The 18,881-nt window shown below is 63.8% G+C and overlaps 1 protein-coding gene and 1 long non-coding RNA gene across 2 annotated transcripts in view; one reads left to right on the top strand and one right to left on the bottom strand.

Moving 5' to 3' along the window:
- Positions 1-18,017, bottom strand: part of PPP2R1A (protein phosphatase 2 scaffold subunit Aalpha) — an 18,569-nt gene extending 552 nt beyond the window's left edge. The window contains exons 1-14 of the mRNA XM_032097886.1: positions 17,888-18,017; positions 16,917-17,007; positions 16,616-16,716; positions 14,314-14,546; positions 12,566-12,713; positions 11,497-11,652; positions 10,694-10,808; positions 10,476-10,546; positions 8,927-9,061; positions 7,089-7,262; positions 4,507-4,567; positions 3,006-3,160; positions 1,655-1,797; positions 306-397 (exon numbers count right to left, since the gene is read on the bottom strand). Of these exons, the coding sequence (XP_031953777.1) occupies positions 306-397; positions 1,655-1,797; positions 3,006-3,160; positions 4,507-4,567; positions 7,089-7,262; positions 8,927-9,061; positions 10,476-10,546; positions 10,694-10,808; positions 11,497-11,652; positions 12,566-12,713; positions 14,314-14,546; positions 16,616-16,716; positions 16,917-17,007; positions 17,888-17,965 (1,753 nt within the window). The 5' untranslated portion in view covers positions 17,966-18,017. The remainder of the gene's footprint in view (positions 1-305; positions 398-1,654; positions 1,798-3,005; positions 3,161-4,506; positions 4,568-7,088; positions 7,263-8,926; positions 9,062-10,475; positions 10,547-10,693; positions 10,809-11,496; positions 11,653-12,565; positions 12,714-14,313; positions 14,547-16,615; positions 16,717-16,916; positions 17,008-17,887) is intronic.
- Positions 8,491-18,881, top strand: LOC116438872. Its single transcript, XR_004237959.1, has 3 exons — positions 8,491-8,504; positions 11,242-11,244; positions 18,701-18,881. It is a non-coding gene; the product is annotated as an uncharacterized LOC116438872 (long non-coding RNA).

Genomic DNA, 18,881 nt, shown 5'->3' with positions numbered 1-18,881 from the left:
CCCCAGGTACCCCCAGTGTCCCCCCAGGTGTCCCCCAGGTGTCCCCAGGTGTCCCCAGGTGTCCCCCAGGTACCCCCAGTGTCCCCCCAGGTGTCCCCAGGTACCCCCAGCTGTCCTCCAGGTGTGTCCCAAGTGTCCCCAGGTACCCCCAATGTCCCCCCAGGTGTCCCCCAGTTCCCCCCAGGTGTCCCCAGTTCCCCCCAATGTCCCCCCAGCTGTCCCCAGGTGCCCCCAGGTGTCCCCCAGTCTCCCCCCAGCTGTCCCCAGTGTCCCCCCAGTTCCTCCCAGGTGTGTCCCAGTCTCACCTGTCAGCGCCTCCTGTGCGAAGTACTTGACGTCGACGTCCTGGTCCTGCGTCAACTTCTCCAGCACCGGCTTCACCTCGGTCTGCAGCGTCCTGGGCGGGGCACGGACAGGTGAGGGACAGGGGAGGGACACACGGACAGGGGAGGGACAGGGGAGGGACACACGGACAGGGCAGGGACAGGGGAGGGACACACGGACAGGGGAGGGACAGGGGAGGGACACACGGACAGGGGAGGGACACACGGACAGGGGAGGGACAGGGGAGGACACAGGGACAGGGGAGGACACAGACAGGGCAGGGACACATGGATAGGAGAGGGACAGGTGAGGGACAAGGGACAGGTGACACAGGTGGCACAGGGGGCACAGGTGAGGCTCAAGTGGCACAGGTGACACAGGTGACACGGACAGGCAACCCAGGTGACACAGGTGGCACAGGGGGCACAGGTGGCACAGGTGAGGGACAGGTGGCACAGGTGACACAGGTGACACAGGTGGCACAGGTGGCACAGGGACAGGTAACACAGGTGGCACAGGGGGCACAGGTAACACAGGTGACCCAGGGACAGGTGGCACAGGTGGGGCACAGGTGGCACAGGTGAGGCACAGGTGGCACAGGTGGCACAGGTGGCACATGTGGCACAGCAACAGGTAACACAGGTAACACAGGTGACAGGGACAGGCGGCACAGATGGCACAGGTGAGGCACAGGTGGCACAGGTGGCACAGCAACAGGTAACACAGGTAACACAGGTGACAGGGACAGGCGGCACAGGTGAGGCACAGGTGGCACAGGTAACACAGGTGAGGCACAGGTGGCACAGGTAACACAGGTGACACAGGTGGCACAGGTGGCACAGGTGAGGCACAGGTGGCACAGGTGACACAGGTGGCACAGGTGGCACAGGTGGCACAGGTGGCACAGGTGGCACAGGTAACACAGGTGACACAGGCGGCACAGATGGCACAGGTGGCACAGGTGGCACAGGTGGCACAGCAACAGGTAACACAGGTAACACAGGTGACCCAGGGACAGGTGACACAGGTGGCACAGGTGACACAGGTGGCACAGGTGAGGCACAGGTGGCACAGGTGACACAGGTGGCACAGGTGGCACACGCGGCACAGCGACAGGTAACACAGGTAACACAGGTGACAGGGACAGGTGGCACAGGTGAGGCACAGGTGGCACAGGACCAGGTGTGCAACAGGGCCAGGCACTGCCCCAGCACGGCCACCAGGGGGAGCAGTGCCAGTCCAAACCAGCCCAAACCAGTGTAACCCAGTGTAACCCAGTGTAACCCAGTCCAGCCCAGTGTAACCCAGTCCAGCCCAGGCCGGCGCGTACCCGCTGTCCAGGATGGGCCCGATGCGCTGCAGCGACTTGGCCACGTTGAAGCGGACGTTGGCCACGGCGTCGGCCGCCATGCGCAGCACCGTGGGCAGCATCTGCGTCGTGGTCACCTCCTGGCCACACACCTCGGACAGCACCTGCGGGGGCGGCGGGGGTGTCCGGGGGCGGCCGGGGGTGCCCAGGTGTGCCCAGGGGTGCCCAGGTACCCCCAGACATCCCCAGTTGCCCCTCAGTCCCTTCCAGTTGCCTCCCAGTCGCCCCAGTAGCCCTCCCAGTGTCCCCAGTAGCCCTCACGTTGTTGATGCAGAAGAGCGTGGTCATGCGGTGCAGGCAGCTGGGGTCACCAGTTACCCCCAGTTACCCCAGTTACCCCAATTACCCAGTAGCCCCAGTTACCCCAGTTACCCCAATAACCCCAATAACCCCAGTTACCCCAATTACCCCCGTTACTCCAATAGCCCCAGTAGCCCTCCCAGTGCCCCCAGTAGCCCTCCCAGTAGCCCTCACGTTGATGCAGAAGAGCGTGGTCATGCGGTGCAGGCAGTTGGGGTCACCAGTTACCCCAGTTACCCCAGTTGCCCCAGTTACCCCAGTTACCCCAATAACCCCAGTTACCCCAGTTACCCCAGTTACCCCAGTTACCCCAGTGTCCCCAGTAGCCCTCCCAGTGTCCCCAGTAGCCCTCACGTTGATGCAGAAGAGCGTGGTCATGCGGTGCAGGCAGTTGGGGTCACCAGTTACCCCAGTTACCCCAGTTACCCCAATTACCCCCGTTACTCCAATAGCCCCAGTTGCCCCAGTAGCCTTCCCAGTGTCCCCAGTAGCCCTCCCAGTAGCCCCCCAGTAGCCCTCACGTTGATGCAGAAGAGCGTGGTCATGCGGTGCAGGCAGTGGGGTCACCAGTTACCCCAGTTACCCCAATTACCCCCGTTACTCCAATAGCCCCAGTTGCCCCAGTAGCCTTCCCAGTGTCCCCAGTAGCCCTCCCAGTAGCCCCCCAGTAGCCCTCACGTTGATGCAGAAGAGCGTGGTCATGCGGTGCAGGCAGTTGGGGTCACCAGTTACCCCAGTTACCCCAGTTACCCCAATTACACCAATAGCCCCAGTTCCTCTCAGTAGCCTTCCCAGTGTCCCCAGTAGCCCTCCCAGTGTCCCCAGTAGCCCTCCCAGTGCCCCCAGTAGCCCTCACGTTGATGCAGAAGAGCGTGGTCATGCGGTGCAGGCAGTTGGGGTCACCAGTTACCCCAGTTACCCCAATTACCCCCGTTACTCCAATAGCCCCAGTTGCCCCAGTAGCCTTCCCAGTGTCCCCAGTAGCCCTCCCAGTGCCCCCAGTAGCCCTCACGTTGATGCAGAAGAGCGTGGTCATGCGGTGCAGGTAGTTGGGGTCGGCGGCCATGGCCAGCACCTTGGGCACGATGGTGCCCTGGGCCCAGGTGTGCCCGAAGCGCTCCACCAGCTTGCGCAAGTTACTGGTGGCGGCCTCGCGGATGGCGTACACTGCGGGGAACCAGTACGGACCAGTATGGACCAGTACGGGGCAGTACGGACCAGTATAAACCAGTATAGATCAGTATGGATCGGTACACGGCAGTACGGACCAGTACGCGGCAGTATGGACCAGTATAAACCAATATAGATCAGTATAGACCAGTACGCACCAGTATGGACCAGTACGGGGCAGTACGGACCAGTACAAACCAGTATAGATCAGTATAGACCAGTACGCACCAGTATGGAGCAGTACGGGGCAGTATGGGGCAGTATGGACCAGTATAAACCAGTATAGATCAGGATGCATCGGTACAGGGCAGTACAGACCAGTATAAACCAGTATAGATCAGTACGGATCGGTACAGGGCAGTACAGACCAGTACAGACCAGTATGGACCAGTACAGGGCAGTACAGACCAGTACGGGGCAGTATAGACCAATATAGACCAGTACGTACCAGTATGGACCAGTACGGGGCAGTATGGACCAGTATAAACCAGTATAAATCAGTACGGATCACTATGGATCAGTATGGGCCAATACAGGGCAGTACGAGGCAGTACAGACCAGTACAGACCAGTATAAACCAGTACAGATCACTATAAACCAATACGGACCAGTATGGACCAGTACAGGGCAGTACGGACCAGTACGGGGAAGTACGGACCAGTACGGGGAACTACGGACCAGTATAAACCAGTATAAATCAGTACGCATCGGTACAGGGCAGTACGGACCAGTACGGGGCAGTACGGACCAGTATGGACCAGTATGGGGCAGTACGGGGCAGTATAAACCAGTATAGATCAGTATACGCCAGTACGGACCAGTACGGGGCAGTACGGACCAGTATAAATCAGTACGGATCACTATGGATCAGTACGTGGCAGTATGGGGCAGTATGGGCCAGTACAAACCAGTATGATCTAGTACAGACCAGTACGGACCAATATGGACCAGTACGGATTAGTATGGACCAGTATGGACCAGTACGGACTAGTATGGACCAGTACGGGGCAGTATGAACCAGTACAGACCAGTACGGACCAGTATAGACCAGTACGGACCAGGATAGACCAGTACGGAACAGTACAAACCACTATAGACCAGTATGGACCAGTATAAACCCGTACGAACCACTACAGACCAGCATAAACCTGTATAAGCCCGTATGAACCAGTACAAACCAGTATGGACCAGTACCGCCCACCCACGGCTCCCAGTTTGCACCAGTTACTGCTGGCAGGGGTGTAAATGGTGTGGTGTAGGAAGGGAGACACCAGTATAGACCAGTAGCTCCCAGTAACCCTCCCAGTAACCCTCCCAGTAACCCTCCCAGTAGCTCCCAGTACCGTGGTCCACCAGCCAGGCCATGCAGAGCGAGTTCAGCTTCTCATCGAAGAACTCCACGCCCTGCGGGCAAAGAAACCAGTATGGACCAGTACGGACCAGTATGGACCAGTACGAACCAGTACAGATGCACGCAGAGCACGACGAACCAGTACAAACCAGTACGAACCAGTATGAACCAACGCCCTCCCAGTACAGACCAGTGCGCTCCAGTGAACCCACGCGACGCCACGCAACCCCCCCGGTGCCTCCCAGTATATCCCAGTACAGACCAGTGCCCTCCCAGTGCCTCCCAGTTCCCTCCCAGTGCCTCCCAATATGGCCCAGTGCCCCCATACACTGCCATAACCCCCTCCCAGTGCCTCCCAGTATATCCCAGTGCCTCCCAGTTCCCTCCCAGTGCCTCCCAGTGCCCTCCCAATATATTCCAGTATATCCCAGTGCCTCCATCATACACTGCTGCAACCCCCTCCCAGTGCCTCCCAGTGCCCTCCCAATATATCCCAGTACCTCCCAGTTCCCTCCCAGTGCCCCCATACGCTGCACTAACTCCCTCCCAGTACCTCCCAGTGCCCTCCCAATATATTCCAATATATCCCAGTGCCTCCCAGTGCCTCCATCATACACTGCTGTAACCCCCTCCCAGTGCCTCCCAGTTCCCTCCCAGTGCCTCCCAGTATGTCCCAGTACCCCCATACACTGCCATAACCCCCTCCCAGTGCCTCCCAGTATATCCCAGTGCCTCCCAGTTCCCTCCCAGTGCCTCCCAGTGCCCTCCCAATATATTCCAATATATCCCAGTGCCTCCATCATACACTGCTGCAACCCCCTCCCAGTGCCTCCCAGTGCCCTCCCAATATATCCCAGTACCTCCCAGTTCCCTCCCAGTGCCCCCATACGCTGCACTAACTCCCTCCCAGTACCTCCCAGTGCCCTCCCAATATATTCCAATATATCCCAGTGCCTCCCAGTGCCTCCATCATACACTGCTGTAACCCCCTCCCAGTGCCTCCCAGTTCCCTCCCAGTGCCTCCCAGTATGTCCCAGTACCCCCATACACTGCCATAACCCCCTCCCAGTGCCCCCCAGTTCCCTCCCAGTATGGCCCAGTGCCCCATACACTGCCATAACCCCCTCCCAGTGCCCCCCAGTTCCCTCCCAGTATGGCCCAGTGCCCCCATACACTGCTCTAACTCCCTCCCAGTCTCTCCCAGTGCCTCCCAGTATATCCCAGTCCCTCCCAGTCCGTACCAGCTGGCCGGCCAGCAGCAGCATGTACTCGATGATGGCCAGCTGGACACACCACAGCCCCCTCCCAGTATATCCCAGTCTCTCCCAGTGCCCCATACACTGCTCTAACTCCCTCCCAGCACCTCCCAGTCTATCCCAGTCTCTCCCAGTATATCCCAGTCCCTCCCAGTGCTCACCAGCTGGCCGGCCAGCAGCGGCATGTACTCGATGATGGCCAGCTGCACACACCACAGCCCCCTCCCAGTATATCCCAGTCTCTCCCAGTGCCCCATACACTGCTCTAACTCCCTCCCAGCACCTCCCAGCACCTCCCAGTCTCTCCCAGTCCCTCCCAGTCTGTCCCAGTCCGTACCAGCTGGCCGGCCAGCAGCGGCATGTACTCGATGATGGCCAGCTGGACACACCACAGCCCCCTCCCAGTATATCCCAGTCTCTCCCAGTGCCCCATACACCGCTCTAACTCCCTCCCAGCAGCTCCCAGCAGCTCCCAGTACCTCCCAGTATATCCCAGTCTTTCCCAGTGCCCCATACACTGCTCTAACTCCCTCCCAGCACCTCCCAGCACCTCCCAGTCTCTCCCAGTCCCTCCCAGTCTGTCCCAGTCCGTACCAGCTGGCCGGCCAGCAGCAGCATGTACTCGATGATGGCCAGCTGGACACACCACAGCCCCCTCCCAGTATATCCCAGTCTCTCCCAGTGCCCCATACACCGCTCTAACTCCCTCCCAGCAGCTCCCAGCAGCTCCCAGTACCTCCCAGTATATCCCAGTCTTTCCCAGTGCCCCATACACTGCTCTAACTCCCTCCCAGCACCTCCCAGTACCTCCCAGTCTCTCCCAGTCTATCCCAGTCCCTCCCAGTGCTCACCAGCTGGCCGGCCAGCAGCGGCATGTACTCGATGATGGCCAGCTGCACACACCACAGCTCCCTCCCAGTATATCCCAGTCTCTCCCAGTGCCCCATACACTGCTCTAACTCCCTCCCAGCACCTCCCAGTACCTCCCAGTCCCTCCCAGTCCCTCCCAGTGCTCACCAGCTGGCCGGCCAGCAGCGGCATGTACTCGATGATGGCCAGCTGGACACACCACAGCCCCCTCCCAGTCTATCCCAGTCTCTCCCAGTCTCTCCCAGTCCCTCCCAGTGCTCACCAGCTGGCCGGCCAGCAGCGGCATGTACTCGATGATGGCCAGCTGGACACACCACAGCCCCCTCCCAGTATATCCCCGTCTCTCCCAGTGCCCCATACACTGCTCTAACTCCCTCCCAGCAGCTCCCAGCAGCTCCCAGTACCTCCCAGTCTCTCCCAGTCTATCCCAGTCCATCCCAGTGCTCACCAGCTGGCCGGCCAGCAGCGGCATGTACTCGATGATGGCCAGCCGCACGCGCCACTTGGCGTCCTCGGCCAGCTCGACGATGGCCGGCAGCAGCGACTGCGAGAGCTGCCGGATGCCGATGACCTCGTTGACGCAGTCCAGGTTCGAGATGATGTTCAGCCGCACCTCGGGGCACTGGGAGGCAACTGGGAGTTACTGGGAAGGACTGGGAGCCCGCGGAAGGCTCCCGTGGGAGGTGAGGGGAGGGATTTGGAGGGACTGGGAGGGACTGGGAGGGACTGGGAAGGGTTTGTGGCTTTGTCTGGGGTTGCTGGGAGGGACTGGGAGGGATTGGGATGAACTGGGAGGGACTGGGAGTGATCTAAAGCCTTGTTGAGGATACTGGGAGGGACTGGGAGGGACTGGGAAGGCCTCATGGCCTTGCACGGGGGTGCTGGGAGGGACTGGGAAAGAGCTGGGGGCTGCTGAAAAGGAACTGGGAGGGACTGGGATGAACTGGGAGCGACTGGGAGTGACCTAAAACCTTGTTGAGGATACTGGGAGAGACTGGGAGGGGCTCGTGGCCTTCCATGAGGGTGCTGGGAGAGACTGGGAGGGACTGGGAGGGACTGGGAGGGACTGGGAAGGAGCTGGTGGGCACTGGGAGGGACTGGGAGGGGCTCACGGCCTTCCATGGGGGTGCTGGGAGGGAGTGGGAGGGATTGGGATGAACTGGGAGGGACTGGGAGGGACCTAAAGCCTTGTTGAGGATACTGGGAGAGACTGGGAGGGACTGGGAAGGGCTCATGGCTTTGCACGGGCGTGCTGGGAGGAACTGGGAAAGAGCTGGGGGCTGCTGAAAAGGAACTGGGAGGGACTGGGATGAACTGGGAGGGACTGGAAGTGACCTAAAACCTTGTTGAGGATACTGGGAGAGACTGGGAGGGGCTCGTGGCCTTCCATGAGGGTGCTGGGAGAGACTGGGAGGGACTGGGAGGGACTGGGAAGGAGCTGGTGGGCACTGGGAGGGACCGGGAGGGGCTCATGGCCTTGCACGGGGGTGCTGGGAGGGACTGGGAGGGATTGGGATGAACTGGGAGGGACCTAAGGCCTTGTGTGAGGATACTGGGAGGGACTGGGAGGGACTGGGAAGGGCTCATGGCCTTCCACGGGGCTGCTGGGAGGGACTGGGAGGGACTGGGAGGGACCTAAAGCCTTGTTGACGTTACTGGGAGGGACTGGGAGGGACTGAGAGAGACTGTGGCAGACTGGGAAGGAGCTGGGGGCTGCTGAAGAGGAACTGGGAGGGACTGGGACGAACTGGGAGGGACTGGGAGGGACCTAAAGCCTTGTTGAGGATACTGGGAGAGACTGGGAGGGACTGGGAAGGACTGGGAAGGGCTCGTGGCCTTGTATGGGGGGGCTGGGAGAGACTGGGTAAGACTGGGACAGACTGGGATGAACTGAGAACGATCTAAACCCTCATATGAAGATACTGGGAGGCACTGGGAGGAACTGGGAGGGACTGGGAAAGAGCTCTGTGATGCTGAAGAAGGCGTGGGATGAACTGGGAGGGACCGGGATGAACTGGGAGGGACTGGGAGGAGCCGGCAGTGGTTTGTGGCTCCCCAGGTGTGCCCAGGTGTCCCCCCAGGTGTGTGCCCAGGTGCATGCCCAGGTGTCCCGCCCAGGTGTGCCCAGGTGTGTGCCCAGGTGTGTGCCCAGGTGTGTGCCCCCCCAGGTGTGCCCCCCCCAGGTGTGTGCCCCCCCAGGTGTGTGCCCCCCCAGGTGTGTGCCCAGGTGTGTCCCCCCCAGGTGTGTGCCCAGCTGTGTGCCCAGGTGTGTGCCCCGTGTCCCACCTCGTCCTTGAGCTGTGCCAGGAACAGGGGCAGCAGGTGCTCCACGGTGTTGTCCTTGCCCAGGATAGGGGACAGCCCCATGATCACCGAGGCCAGCGCTGACTTCACGTGCTGGTTGGCATCCGACACCAGCTCCTGCCACAGGTACGCGGCTGGGGGGGCACCTGCGCCGCCCGGGGGGCGCCGGGTACCCCCAGGTGGCCCCAAGGTGGCCCAGATGTGTCCCCAGGTGTGGCCCAGGTACCCCCAGGTGGCCCCAAGGTGGCCCAGATGTGTCCCCAGGTGTGGCCCAGGTACCCCCAAGTGGCCCAGATGTGTCCCCAGGTGTGGCCCAGGTACCCCCAGGTGGCCCCAAGGTGGCCCAGATGTGTCCCCAGGTGCGTCCCAGGTACCCCCAGGTGGCCCCAAGGTGGCCCAGATGTGTCCCCAGGTGCGTCCCAGATACCCCCAGGTGGCCCCCAGGTGGCCCAGATGTGTCCCCAGGTATGACCCAGATACCCCCAGGTGGCCCCCAGGTGGCCCAGATGTGTCCCCAGGTATGGCCCAGGTACCCCCAGGTGGCCCACAGGTGGCCCAGATGTGTCCCCAGGTATGGCCCAGGTACCCCCAGGTACCCCCAGGTGGCCCAGATGTGTCCCCAGGTATGGCCCAGGTACCCCCAGGTGGCCCCAAAGTGGCCCAAATGTGTCCCCAGGTATGGCCCAGGTACCCCAAGGTAGCCCCAAGGTGGCCCAAATGTGTCCCCAGGTGTGGCCCAGGTACCCCCAGGCGGCCCCAAGGTGGCCCCAGGGACTCCCTTTGGTGTCCCCAGGTGTGTCCCAGGTGTCCCCAGCCATCCCCAGGTGTGTCCCAGATGTCCTCAGGTACCCCAAGGTAGCCCCAAGGTGGCCCAGATGTGTCCGCAGGTATGGCCCAGGTACCCCCAGGTGGCCCCAAGGTGGCCCCAAGGTGGCCCAGGTGTGTCCCCAGGTATGGCCCAGGTACCCCCAGGTGGCCCCAAGGTGTCCCCATGGTGGCCCGGCTCCCTCTGGTGCCTCCAGGTGTGTCCCAGGTGTCCCCAGCTACCCCAAAGTAGCCCCAAGGTGGCCCAGGTGTGTCCTCAGGTGTGTCCCAGATACCCCCAAGTGCCCCCAGCTGTCCCCAGGTGTGTCCCCAGCTGTCCCCAGTGCCCCCAGGTGCCCCCAGGTGTGCCCAGCTATCCCCAGCTGTCCCCAGGTGTGCCCAGGTGTGCCCAGCTGTCCCCAGGTGTGCCAGGGTGCCCCCAGGTGTGCCCAGCTATCCCCAGGTGTCCCCAGGTGTATCCCCAGGTGCCCCCAGGTGTCCCCACGTGTGCCCAGGTGCCCCTAGGTGTGCCCAGCTATCCCCAGGTGCCCCCAGGTGTGTCCCCAGCTGTCCCCAGTGCCCCCAGGTGTCCCCACGTGTGCCCAGGTGCCCCTAGGTGTGCCCAGCTATCCCCAGGTGCCCCCAGGTGTGCCCCCAGCTATCCCCAGGTGCCCCCAGGTGTCCCCACGTGTGCCCAGGTGTGTCCCCAGGTGCCCGCGGCGCTCACCTTGATGCAGGGCAGGATCTGGCCCATGATCACGGCCTCGCGGCAGTCGGGGGAGAGATTCTCGCAGAACTCTGGGGGCACCGGGGGGGTCAGGGGGGGAGGGGACATCGAAGGGGGGGGTTGGGGACGTCACAGGGGGTTGGGGATGTCCGGGGGGGGGATTGTGGCCACCGGGGGGGTGTTGTGGCCACCGGGGCGGGCGCGGGGTGGCCGCTGACCTTTGACCTTGTGCGAGGCGGCCGCCCGGACCTCGGCCTCGCAGTCCTTCATGAGGCTCTGGAAGGCGCCCACCAGGTCGGTCTTGGTGATCTCGGGGCCCACGGCGCGCTGCAGCTGCGGGGCACGGCGCGGGGTGTGCCCAGGTGTGTGCCCAGGTACATCCAAGTGTGTGCCCAGGTGTGCCCAGGTACGCCCAGGTGTGTGCCCAGGTACGCCCAGGTGTGACGCCAGGTACCCCCAGGTGTCCCCAGGGGTACCCAGGTACCCCCAGGTGTGTGCCCAGGTGTGACCAGGTAGCCCCAGGTGTGTGCCCAGGTACCCTCAGGTGTGTGCCCAGGTGTGCCCAGGTACCCCCAGGTGTGTACCCAGGCGTGCCCAGATACCCCCAGGTGCCCCCAGGTGCGCCCAGGGGTGCCTCCAGGGGTGCCCAGGTGTGACGCCAGGTGTGTGCACAGGTGTGTCCAGGTTGGCACAGGTACCCCCAGGCGTGCCTAGGTACCCCCAGCTGTGCCCAGGGGTGTCCCCAGGTGTGCCCCAGTGTCCCCAGGGTGTGCCCAGGTGTGTCCCCAGGTGTGCCCAGGTGTGTCCCCAGGTGCCCCCACGTGTGCCCAGGTGCGCCCCCAGGGATGCCCAGGTGTCCCTAGGTATCCCCAGGTGTCTCCAGACCCCTCCCCAGCTCCCCCCAGGTACCCTCAGCTCCCCCCAAGTGCCCCCAGGTGCCCCCAGGAATGCCCAGGTGTCCCCAGACCCCTCCCCAGCTGCCCCCAGGTGCCCCCCCAGGTGCCCCCAGGTGCGTGCCCACCTCGGTGAACTTGTCGGCCACCATGTAGCGCACGCGCCAGGACTTGTCCTCGGCCGCCTGGCGCAGCGTGGGCATCACCAGCCCCTCGAGCTCCTCCTGCGGCAGCAGCTGCGCGATGCTCACGCACGCCTCGACCGCCAGCAGCCGCACCGAGTCCTGCCGGGGGCGCGGGCACCTCAGCGCCAGGTGTGCCCCCAGGTGAGCCCCAGGTGTGCCCCAGGTGAGCCCCCAGGTGTGCCCCAGGTGTGCCCCCAGGTGTGCCCCAGGTGTGGCCCAGGTGTGGCCCAGGTGAGCCCCCAGGTGAGCCCCAGGTGTGCCCCAGGTGTGCCCCCAGGTGTGCCCAGGTGTGCCCCCAGGTGAGCCCCAGGTGTGGCCCAGGTGAGCCCCCAGGTGAGCCCCAGGTGTGCCCAGGTGTGCCCCCAGGTGAGCCCCAGGTGTGCCCCCAGGTGTGCCCCAGGTGTGCCCCAGGTGTGGCCCAGGTGTGGCCCAGGTGTGCCCCAGGTGAGCCCCCAGGTGAGCCCCCAGGTGAGCCCCCAGGTGTGCCCAGGTGTGCCCCCAGGTGTGCCCCAGGTGAGCCCCAGGTGAGCCCCAGGTGTGCCCCAGGTGAGCCCCCAGGTGTGGCCCAGGTGTGGCCCAGGTGTGGCCCAGGTGTGGCCCCAGGTGAGCCCCAGGTGAGCCCCAGGTGTGCCCCACATCAGCGCCAGGTGTGCCCCCAGGTGTGGCCAGGTGTGCCCCAGGTGCCCCCCAGGTGTGCTGAGATCCCCCCAGGTGCCCCCCAGGTGCCCCCAGGTGTGCTGAGATGCCCCCCAGGTACCCCCAGATGCCCCCAGGTGCCCCCAGGTGTGCTGAGATGCCCCCCAGGTACCCCCAGGTGCCCCCCAGGTGTGCTGAGATGCCCCCAGGTGCCCCCCAGGTGCCCCCAGGTGTGCTGAGATGCCCCCCAGGTGCCCCCAGATGCCCCCCAGGTGCCCCCAGGTGTGCTGAGATGCCCCCCAGGTGCCCCCAGGTGCCCCCAGGTGTGCTGAGATGCCCCCCAGGTGCCCCCCAGGTGCCCCCCAGGTGGCCGCACCTGCTCGTCGGAGGCCAGGTTGGAGAACATGGGGATGATCTCGCTCTTGACGTGCTCCAGCTCCAGCACCTTGGCGAACTCGCCCAGCTTGGAGGCGGCGGCGCGGCGCACCATGGGCGTGTCGTCCGAGCACAGGTTCCGGAAGTACCTGCGGACACCGCCTCGGTGATGGCCCCGGGCCACCGGGCCACCGGGCCACCGGCCACTGGGCAACCGGGCCACCCAGGGGTCACGGGGGTGAGGGGAGGAGCTGGCGGGGAGCTGGAAGGGGTTGGGGACACCAAGGGGGGATTGGGGACACCAAAAGTGGATCAAGAACACCAAGGTTGGGCTGGGGACACCAAGGTTGGGTGGAGGATCCCGAAGTCGGGTTGGGGACACCAACGTTGGGTTGGGGACACCAAGGTTGGGTCAGGGACATCAAGGTGGGGTTGGGGACATCAAGGTTGGGTTGGGGACCCTGAGGTTGGGTGGAGGACCCCGAGCTTGGGCTGGGGACACCAAGGTTGGGTCGAGGACCCCAAGGTTGGGGTTGGGGACACCAAGGTTGGGTGCAGGACACCAAGGTTGGGTGGAAGACCCTGAGGTTGGGTTGAGAACATCAAGGTGGGGTTGGGGACCCCGAGCTTGGGCTGGGGACACCAAGGTTGGGTCAAGGACCCCAAAGCTGGGGTTGGGGACACCAAGGTGGGGTTGGGGACACCAAGGTTGGATGGAGGACCCCGAGGTTGGGTCGAGGACCCCAAGGTTGGGTTGGGGACACCAAAATTGGGTTGGGGACACCAAAATTGGGTTGGGGATGCCAAGGTGGGGTCAGGGACATCAAAACTGGGTTGGGGACATCAGAAATGGGCTGGGGACCCCACGGTTGGGTGGAGGACCCCGAGGTTGGGTCGGGGACCCTGAGGTTGGGTTGGGCACACCAAGATTGGGTCGGGGACACCAAGATTGGGTCGGGGACACCAAGGTGGGATCGGGGACACCAAAATTGGGGTCAGGGACACCAAAATTGGGTTGAGGACACCAAGGTGGGATCGGGGGCACCAAGGCTGGGTCAGGGACACCAAAATTGGGTTGAGGACCCAGAGGCTGGATCAGGGACACCAAGGTTGAGTCGAGGACCCCGAGGTTGGGTTGGGGACACCAAGGTTGGGGTCGAAGACACCAAGGTTGGGTCAACGACCCCAAGGCTGGGGTTGGGGACACCAAGGTTGGGTGGAGGACCCCGAGGTTGGGTAGGGGACACCAAGGTTGGGTTGGGGACCCCGAGGTTGGGTAGGGGACACCAAGGTTGGGTTGGGGACCCCGAGGTTGGGTCGGGGACATCAAGGTGGGGTTGGGGACACCAAGGTGGGGTCAAGGACACCAAGGTTGGGTGGAGGACCCCGAAGTCAGGTTGGGGACACCAATGTTGGGTCGGGGACATCAAAGTGGGGTTGGGGACACCAAGGTTGGATTGAGAACACCAAAAGTGGGTCAGGGACATCAAGGTGGAGTTGAGGACACCAAGGTGGGGTCAAGGACACCAAGGTTGGGTGGAGGACCCCGCGGTCGGGTTGGGGACCCCAAGGTTGGGAGGAGGACACCAGAGATGAGTTGGGGACCCCGAGGTGGGGTTGGGGACACCAAGGTTGGGTGGAGGACCCCGAGGTGGGGTTGGGGACATCAAGGTGGGGTTGAGGACACCAGAGTTGAGTTGGGGACCCCGCGGTTGGGTGGAGGACCCCGAGGAGCCCGCGGTCACTCACTGGCGCAGCTCGGCCTTGACGGGGCTGGACACGCGCGGGTAGCAGACGCTGAAGAGGCCGCAGGCCGAGGTCCGCGACGTGAACCAGTCGCCGCCCGCCAGGCGCTTGACCAGCGGCACGAAGTGGCCCTCGAGGTCCGGCGGCGAGTGCTCGTGGGACACGGCCCGCAGAGACTCCACCGCCTTGTCCCGCACCACCGTCTCCTCCACCGTGGCCAGGCTCTCCAGCGGCGGCTGCGGGACGGACAGACGGACACGGGGCGGGCAGAGGGACACGGGGGGGGGCAGGGGGACGAGAGGTGGACAGAGGGATGAGGGGTGGACAGAGGGACGTGGGGTGGACAGAGGGACACGGGGGTGGGCAGAGGGACATGGGGTGGACAGAGGGATGAGGCGTGGGCAGAGGGACACGGGGTGGACAGAGGAATGAGGGGTGGGCAGAGGGACACGGGGTGGACAGAGGGATGAGGGGTGGACAGAGGGACGTGGGGTGGACAGAGGGACACGGGGGTGGACAGAGGGATGTGGGGTGGGCAGAGGGACACGGGGGTGGACAGAGGGATGTAGGGTGGGCAGAGGGACACGGGGGTGGGCAGAGGGACACGGGGGTGAGCAGAGGGACACGGGGTGGACAGAGGGATGTGGGGTGGGCAGAGGGACACGGGGGTGGGCAGGGGGACGAGAGGTGGACAGAGGGATGTGGGGTGGACAGAGGGACGTGGGGTGGACAGAAGGATGTGGGGTGGACAGAAGGATGTGAGGTGGACAGAGGGACGTGGGGTGGACACAGGGTGGACATATGAGCGAAATGGGATGGACGTGGGGGTCCCCAGGTGGGTTTTGGGGGTCCCCAAGTGTGGTTTTTGGGGGTCCTAGGTGGGTTCTGGGGGTCCCAGGTGGGTTTTCAGGGGTCCTAGGTATGGTTTGGGGGTCCCAGGTGTGGGTTTTGTGGTCCCCAGGTGGGTTTTGGGGGTCCCCAGGTGGGTTTTGGGGGTCCTAAGTATGGTTTGGGGGTCCCAGGTGGGTTCTGGGGGGTCCCAGGTGGGTTTTGGGGAGTCCCAAGGGCGGTTTGGGGGTCCCAGGTGGGTTCTGGAAGTCCAAGGTGTGGTTTTGGGGGTCCCAGGTGTGGTTTTGGGGCTCCCCAGGTGGGTTTTGGGGGGTCCCAGATGGGATCTGGGGGTCTCCAGGTGGGTTTGGGGGTCCTCAGGTGGGTTTTAGCCCCTCCCAGGTGGGGTTTTTGGGGTCCCAGGTATGATTTTGGGGTCCCAGATGTGGTTTTTAGGTTGCCAGGTATGATTTTTGGGGTCCCAGGCGGGTTTTTGGGGTCCCAGGTGTGGTTTTCATGTTCCCAGGAAGGTTTTTTGGGGTCCCAGGTCTGATTTTTGGGGACCCAGGTGGGATTTTGGGTTCCCAGGCGGGTTTTTGGGGTCCCAGGTGTGGTTTTCGTGTTCCCAGGGAGGTTTTTTGGGGTCCCAGGTCTGATTTTTGGGGTCCCAGGTGCGATTTTTGGGGTCCCAGGAGGGTTTTCAGGCTCCCAGGTCTTATTTTTGGGGTCCCAAGCAGGTTTTTGGGGTTCCCAGGTGCAATTTTTGGGGACCTAGGTGGGTTTTTGGGTTCCCAGGTGCGATTTTCGGGGTCCCAGGCAGGTTTTTGGGGTCCCAAGCAGGTTTTTGGGGTTCCCAGGTGCGATTTTTGGGGTCCCAGACGGGTTTTTGGGGTTCCCAGGTCTGACTTTTAGGGTCCCAAGCAGGTTTTTGGGGTTCCAAAGTGCGATTTTTGGGGTCCCAAGCGGGTTTTCGGGGTTTCCAGGTCTGATTTTTAGGGTCCCAGATGGTTTTTCGGGGTCCCAGATGGGTTTTTGGGGGTCCTAGGTGCGATTTTTGGGGTCCCAAGCGGGTTTTTGGGGTTCCCACGTGTGATTTTTGGGGTCCCAAGCGGGTTTTCGGGGTTTCCAGGTCTAATTTTTAGGGTCCCAGATAGCTTTTCGGGGTCCCAGATGGGTTTTTGGGGGTCCTAGGTGCGATTTTTGGGGTCCCAAGCGGGTTTTCGGGGTCCCAGACAGGTTTTCGGGGTTTCCAGGTCTGATTTTTAGGGTCCCAGATGGGTTTTGGGGTTCCCAGGTGCAATTTTTAGGGTCCCAAGCGGGTTTTCGGGGTCCCAGACGCGTTTTCGGGGTTTCCAGGTCTGATTTTTAGGGTCCCAGATGGGTTTTTGGGGGTCCTAGGTGCGATTTTTGGGGTCCCAAGTGGGTTTTGGGGTTCCCAGGTGCGATTTTTAGGGTCCCAAGCAGGTTTTTCGCCTACCAGCAGGCAGTGCACGAACTCGGGGCCCCCGACGAGGGCGGTGAAGGTGCCGAGCTGCTCGGCCAGCGCCAGCAGCACCTCGTCCTCATCGTAGATCGTGTCTGGGGACAGCACAGGTGACACCCCCGTCACCTCCAGCACCTGCCAATCACCCCCAGGCCCCGCCCACCGCCCCCAAGCCCCACCCACTCCCCGCCAATCAGAGCTCGGGGTTGATTTTGGGGGGGAAGGAGAGGAATTAGGGACCCCCCCCAGGGCCTCCCCAGCCTAACCCAGCTCTGGGGGACCCTCGGCCCGGTACCGGTGAGGAAAGGCAGGAGCTCGCTGCGGGTCCGCTCCACGCCCAGCGCCAGCGCGATGGTCGAGAGCTTCTTGATGCTGTTGAGCCGCAGCTGCCGTGAAAAACGGGAAAAAGTGGGAAAATCTGGGGGAAAAAAAACTCGGGAATTCCCTGCTCGAAATGGAGCTTTAGGGGTGGGGCAGCTCCTGTTTTGGGCGGGAATTCCCCCTTAGAGGGGGCAAAAACGGCTGCCTGGCCCTCGTGAGGGTGAGCTGAGCTTACCCACGGCAACTAAACCCCCCCAGGGGCAAATAAAGCCCCCCCCCCCCGGGGGGAGAACCGAGTCCTCCCGGGGGCAACCAAAGCCGGCCCAGGGGCAACGGAAGCCCCCTCACGAGGGAAACCCCGCCCCCGGCGCGACGCAGCCAATCAGGAGCGCCGTCTCACGGCTCCGCAGCAGCGCCGCGGCAGAGAGGAGCCCCCCGATTGGCTCCGCGCAGTCCCGCCCGCAGCGGGCGGCAGCCAATGGCGGGCGGCGCCGCCTCGGGCTCGCGCTGCCATTGGCCGCAGCGAGCCGAGGGGGCGGGGGGAAACAGCCGCGCTGCCCCGCCGCTAGGGGGCGCTGCAGCGGGCGGGGTGGATTCTCGCCCCCCCCCCCCGCCCCTCAGCGCGCTGCGGACCAATCAGAAGGCGGCTAACAAAAAAAAAAATCAAGGCGGCCGCCAGCCAATAGGAGCGCGCCTTTCAACCCAACCACCCCGGCGACGAGAACGTCCCCCACAGAAGTAACGCCGCTGCCCATTAGCCCGCGCCTGAGGGGGGCAGGCCGCCTCCGCCAATCAGAGCGGCCGTCTCATGCTGGCGGCCGCCGGCAGCGCCAGAAGCGGCGCCGCGGCGAGGGCGCGATGGCGGCCGGGCCCTGAGGCCGCGGAGGCTCCCCGGGGATCGCGAGCGGGCCCGAGGGCACCGCGGCCAGGCCCCGAGAGCGGTACCTGCACGTCCTCGTTACGGAGCTCGTCGATGAGGACCGCGATGGGGTAAAGCGAGTCGTCGCCGTCCGCCGCCGCCATCTTCGCCGCCGCCGCCGCCGCCGCCCCGGCTCTGAGGGGCCGTACGGGGCCGCCCGCGCCGCTCCTGCAGGGCTTCCGCGACGCTCATTGGCCCGCGCGGCCGCAGCGCCCGCCCTCGCGCTCTTCCCATTGGTCCAAGCCCCTGCCTGTCCGCGCAAGCCCCGCCCCTGCGGACAGCGCCCTGCCTCGCCCTTTGATTGGGCGGCGCGGTTGATTGACAGCGCGGGGGGGCGGGGCGAGGCGTTGCTCGGCAACGCGGCGCCGCTGATTCGGAGGCCGGGACGAACTGGGAGCGGACTGGGGCAAACTGGAGCATACTGGGACAGGCTGGAATCCCCCGGAACCTGGACTGGGTGCCGCTGGGTCTTACTGGGACAAACTGGGACCCCCAAGGAGCCATCTGGGCCTGAACTGGGAGCTGCTGGGTTCTACTGGGACACGCTGGGGCCGAACTGGGACAAACTGGAACCCCTCTGGAGCTGAGCTGGGATCTGTTGGGTCATACTGGGACAAACTGGGACACCGCAGAGCCCGTCTGGGGCCAGTCCGGGGCTTGCTGGGTGACACTGGAACAAACTGGGAGCCCTCCGGTGCTTAACTGGTTTATACTGGGCCGCACCCGTAATTAGCGCTTCAAAACCCACCCAAAACGGGCCCCCCCAAGCCACGCCCCCATGGACCGCCATGACGTCATCGAGTGGCCACGCCTTTATTGGGGTGGGGGCGGGGGGGGAGGCACTGGGCCAGACTGGAAGGCACTGGGAAGGACTGGGAGAGCAGTGGGGTGCACTGGTCCAGCCTGGGAGGGCACTGGGAGCCACTGGGACAGGCTGGAAGGCACTGGGAGGGACTGGGAGAGCACTGGGGTGCACTGGTCCAGCCTGGGAGGGCACTGGGACACGCTGGAAGGGACTGA

This window comes from Corvus moneduloides, unplaced genomic scaffold (genome assembly GCF_009650955.1).
Source record: "Corvus moneduloides isolate bCorMon1 unplaced genomic scaffold, bCorMon1.pri scaffold_138_arrow_ctg1, whole genome shotgun sequence".
Classification (NCBI taxonomy): Eukaryota; Metazoa; Chordata; class Aves; order Passeriformes; family Corvidae; genus Corvus; species Corvus moneduloides.
This window is presented reverse-complemented; position numbering and strand designations above follow the sequence as displayed.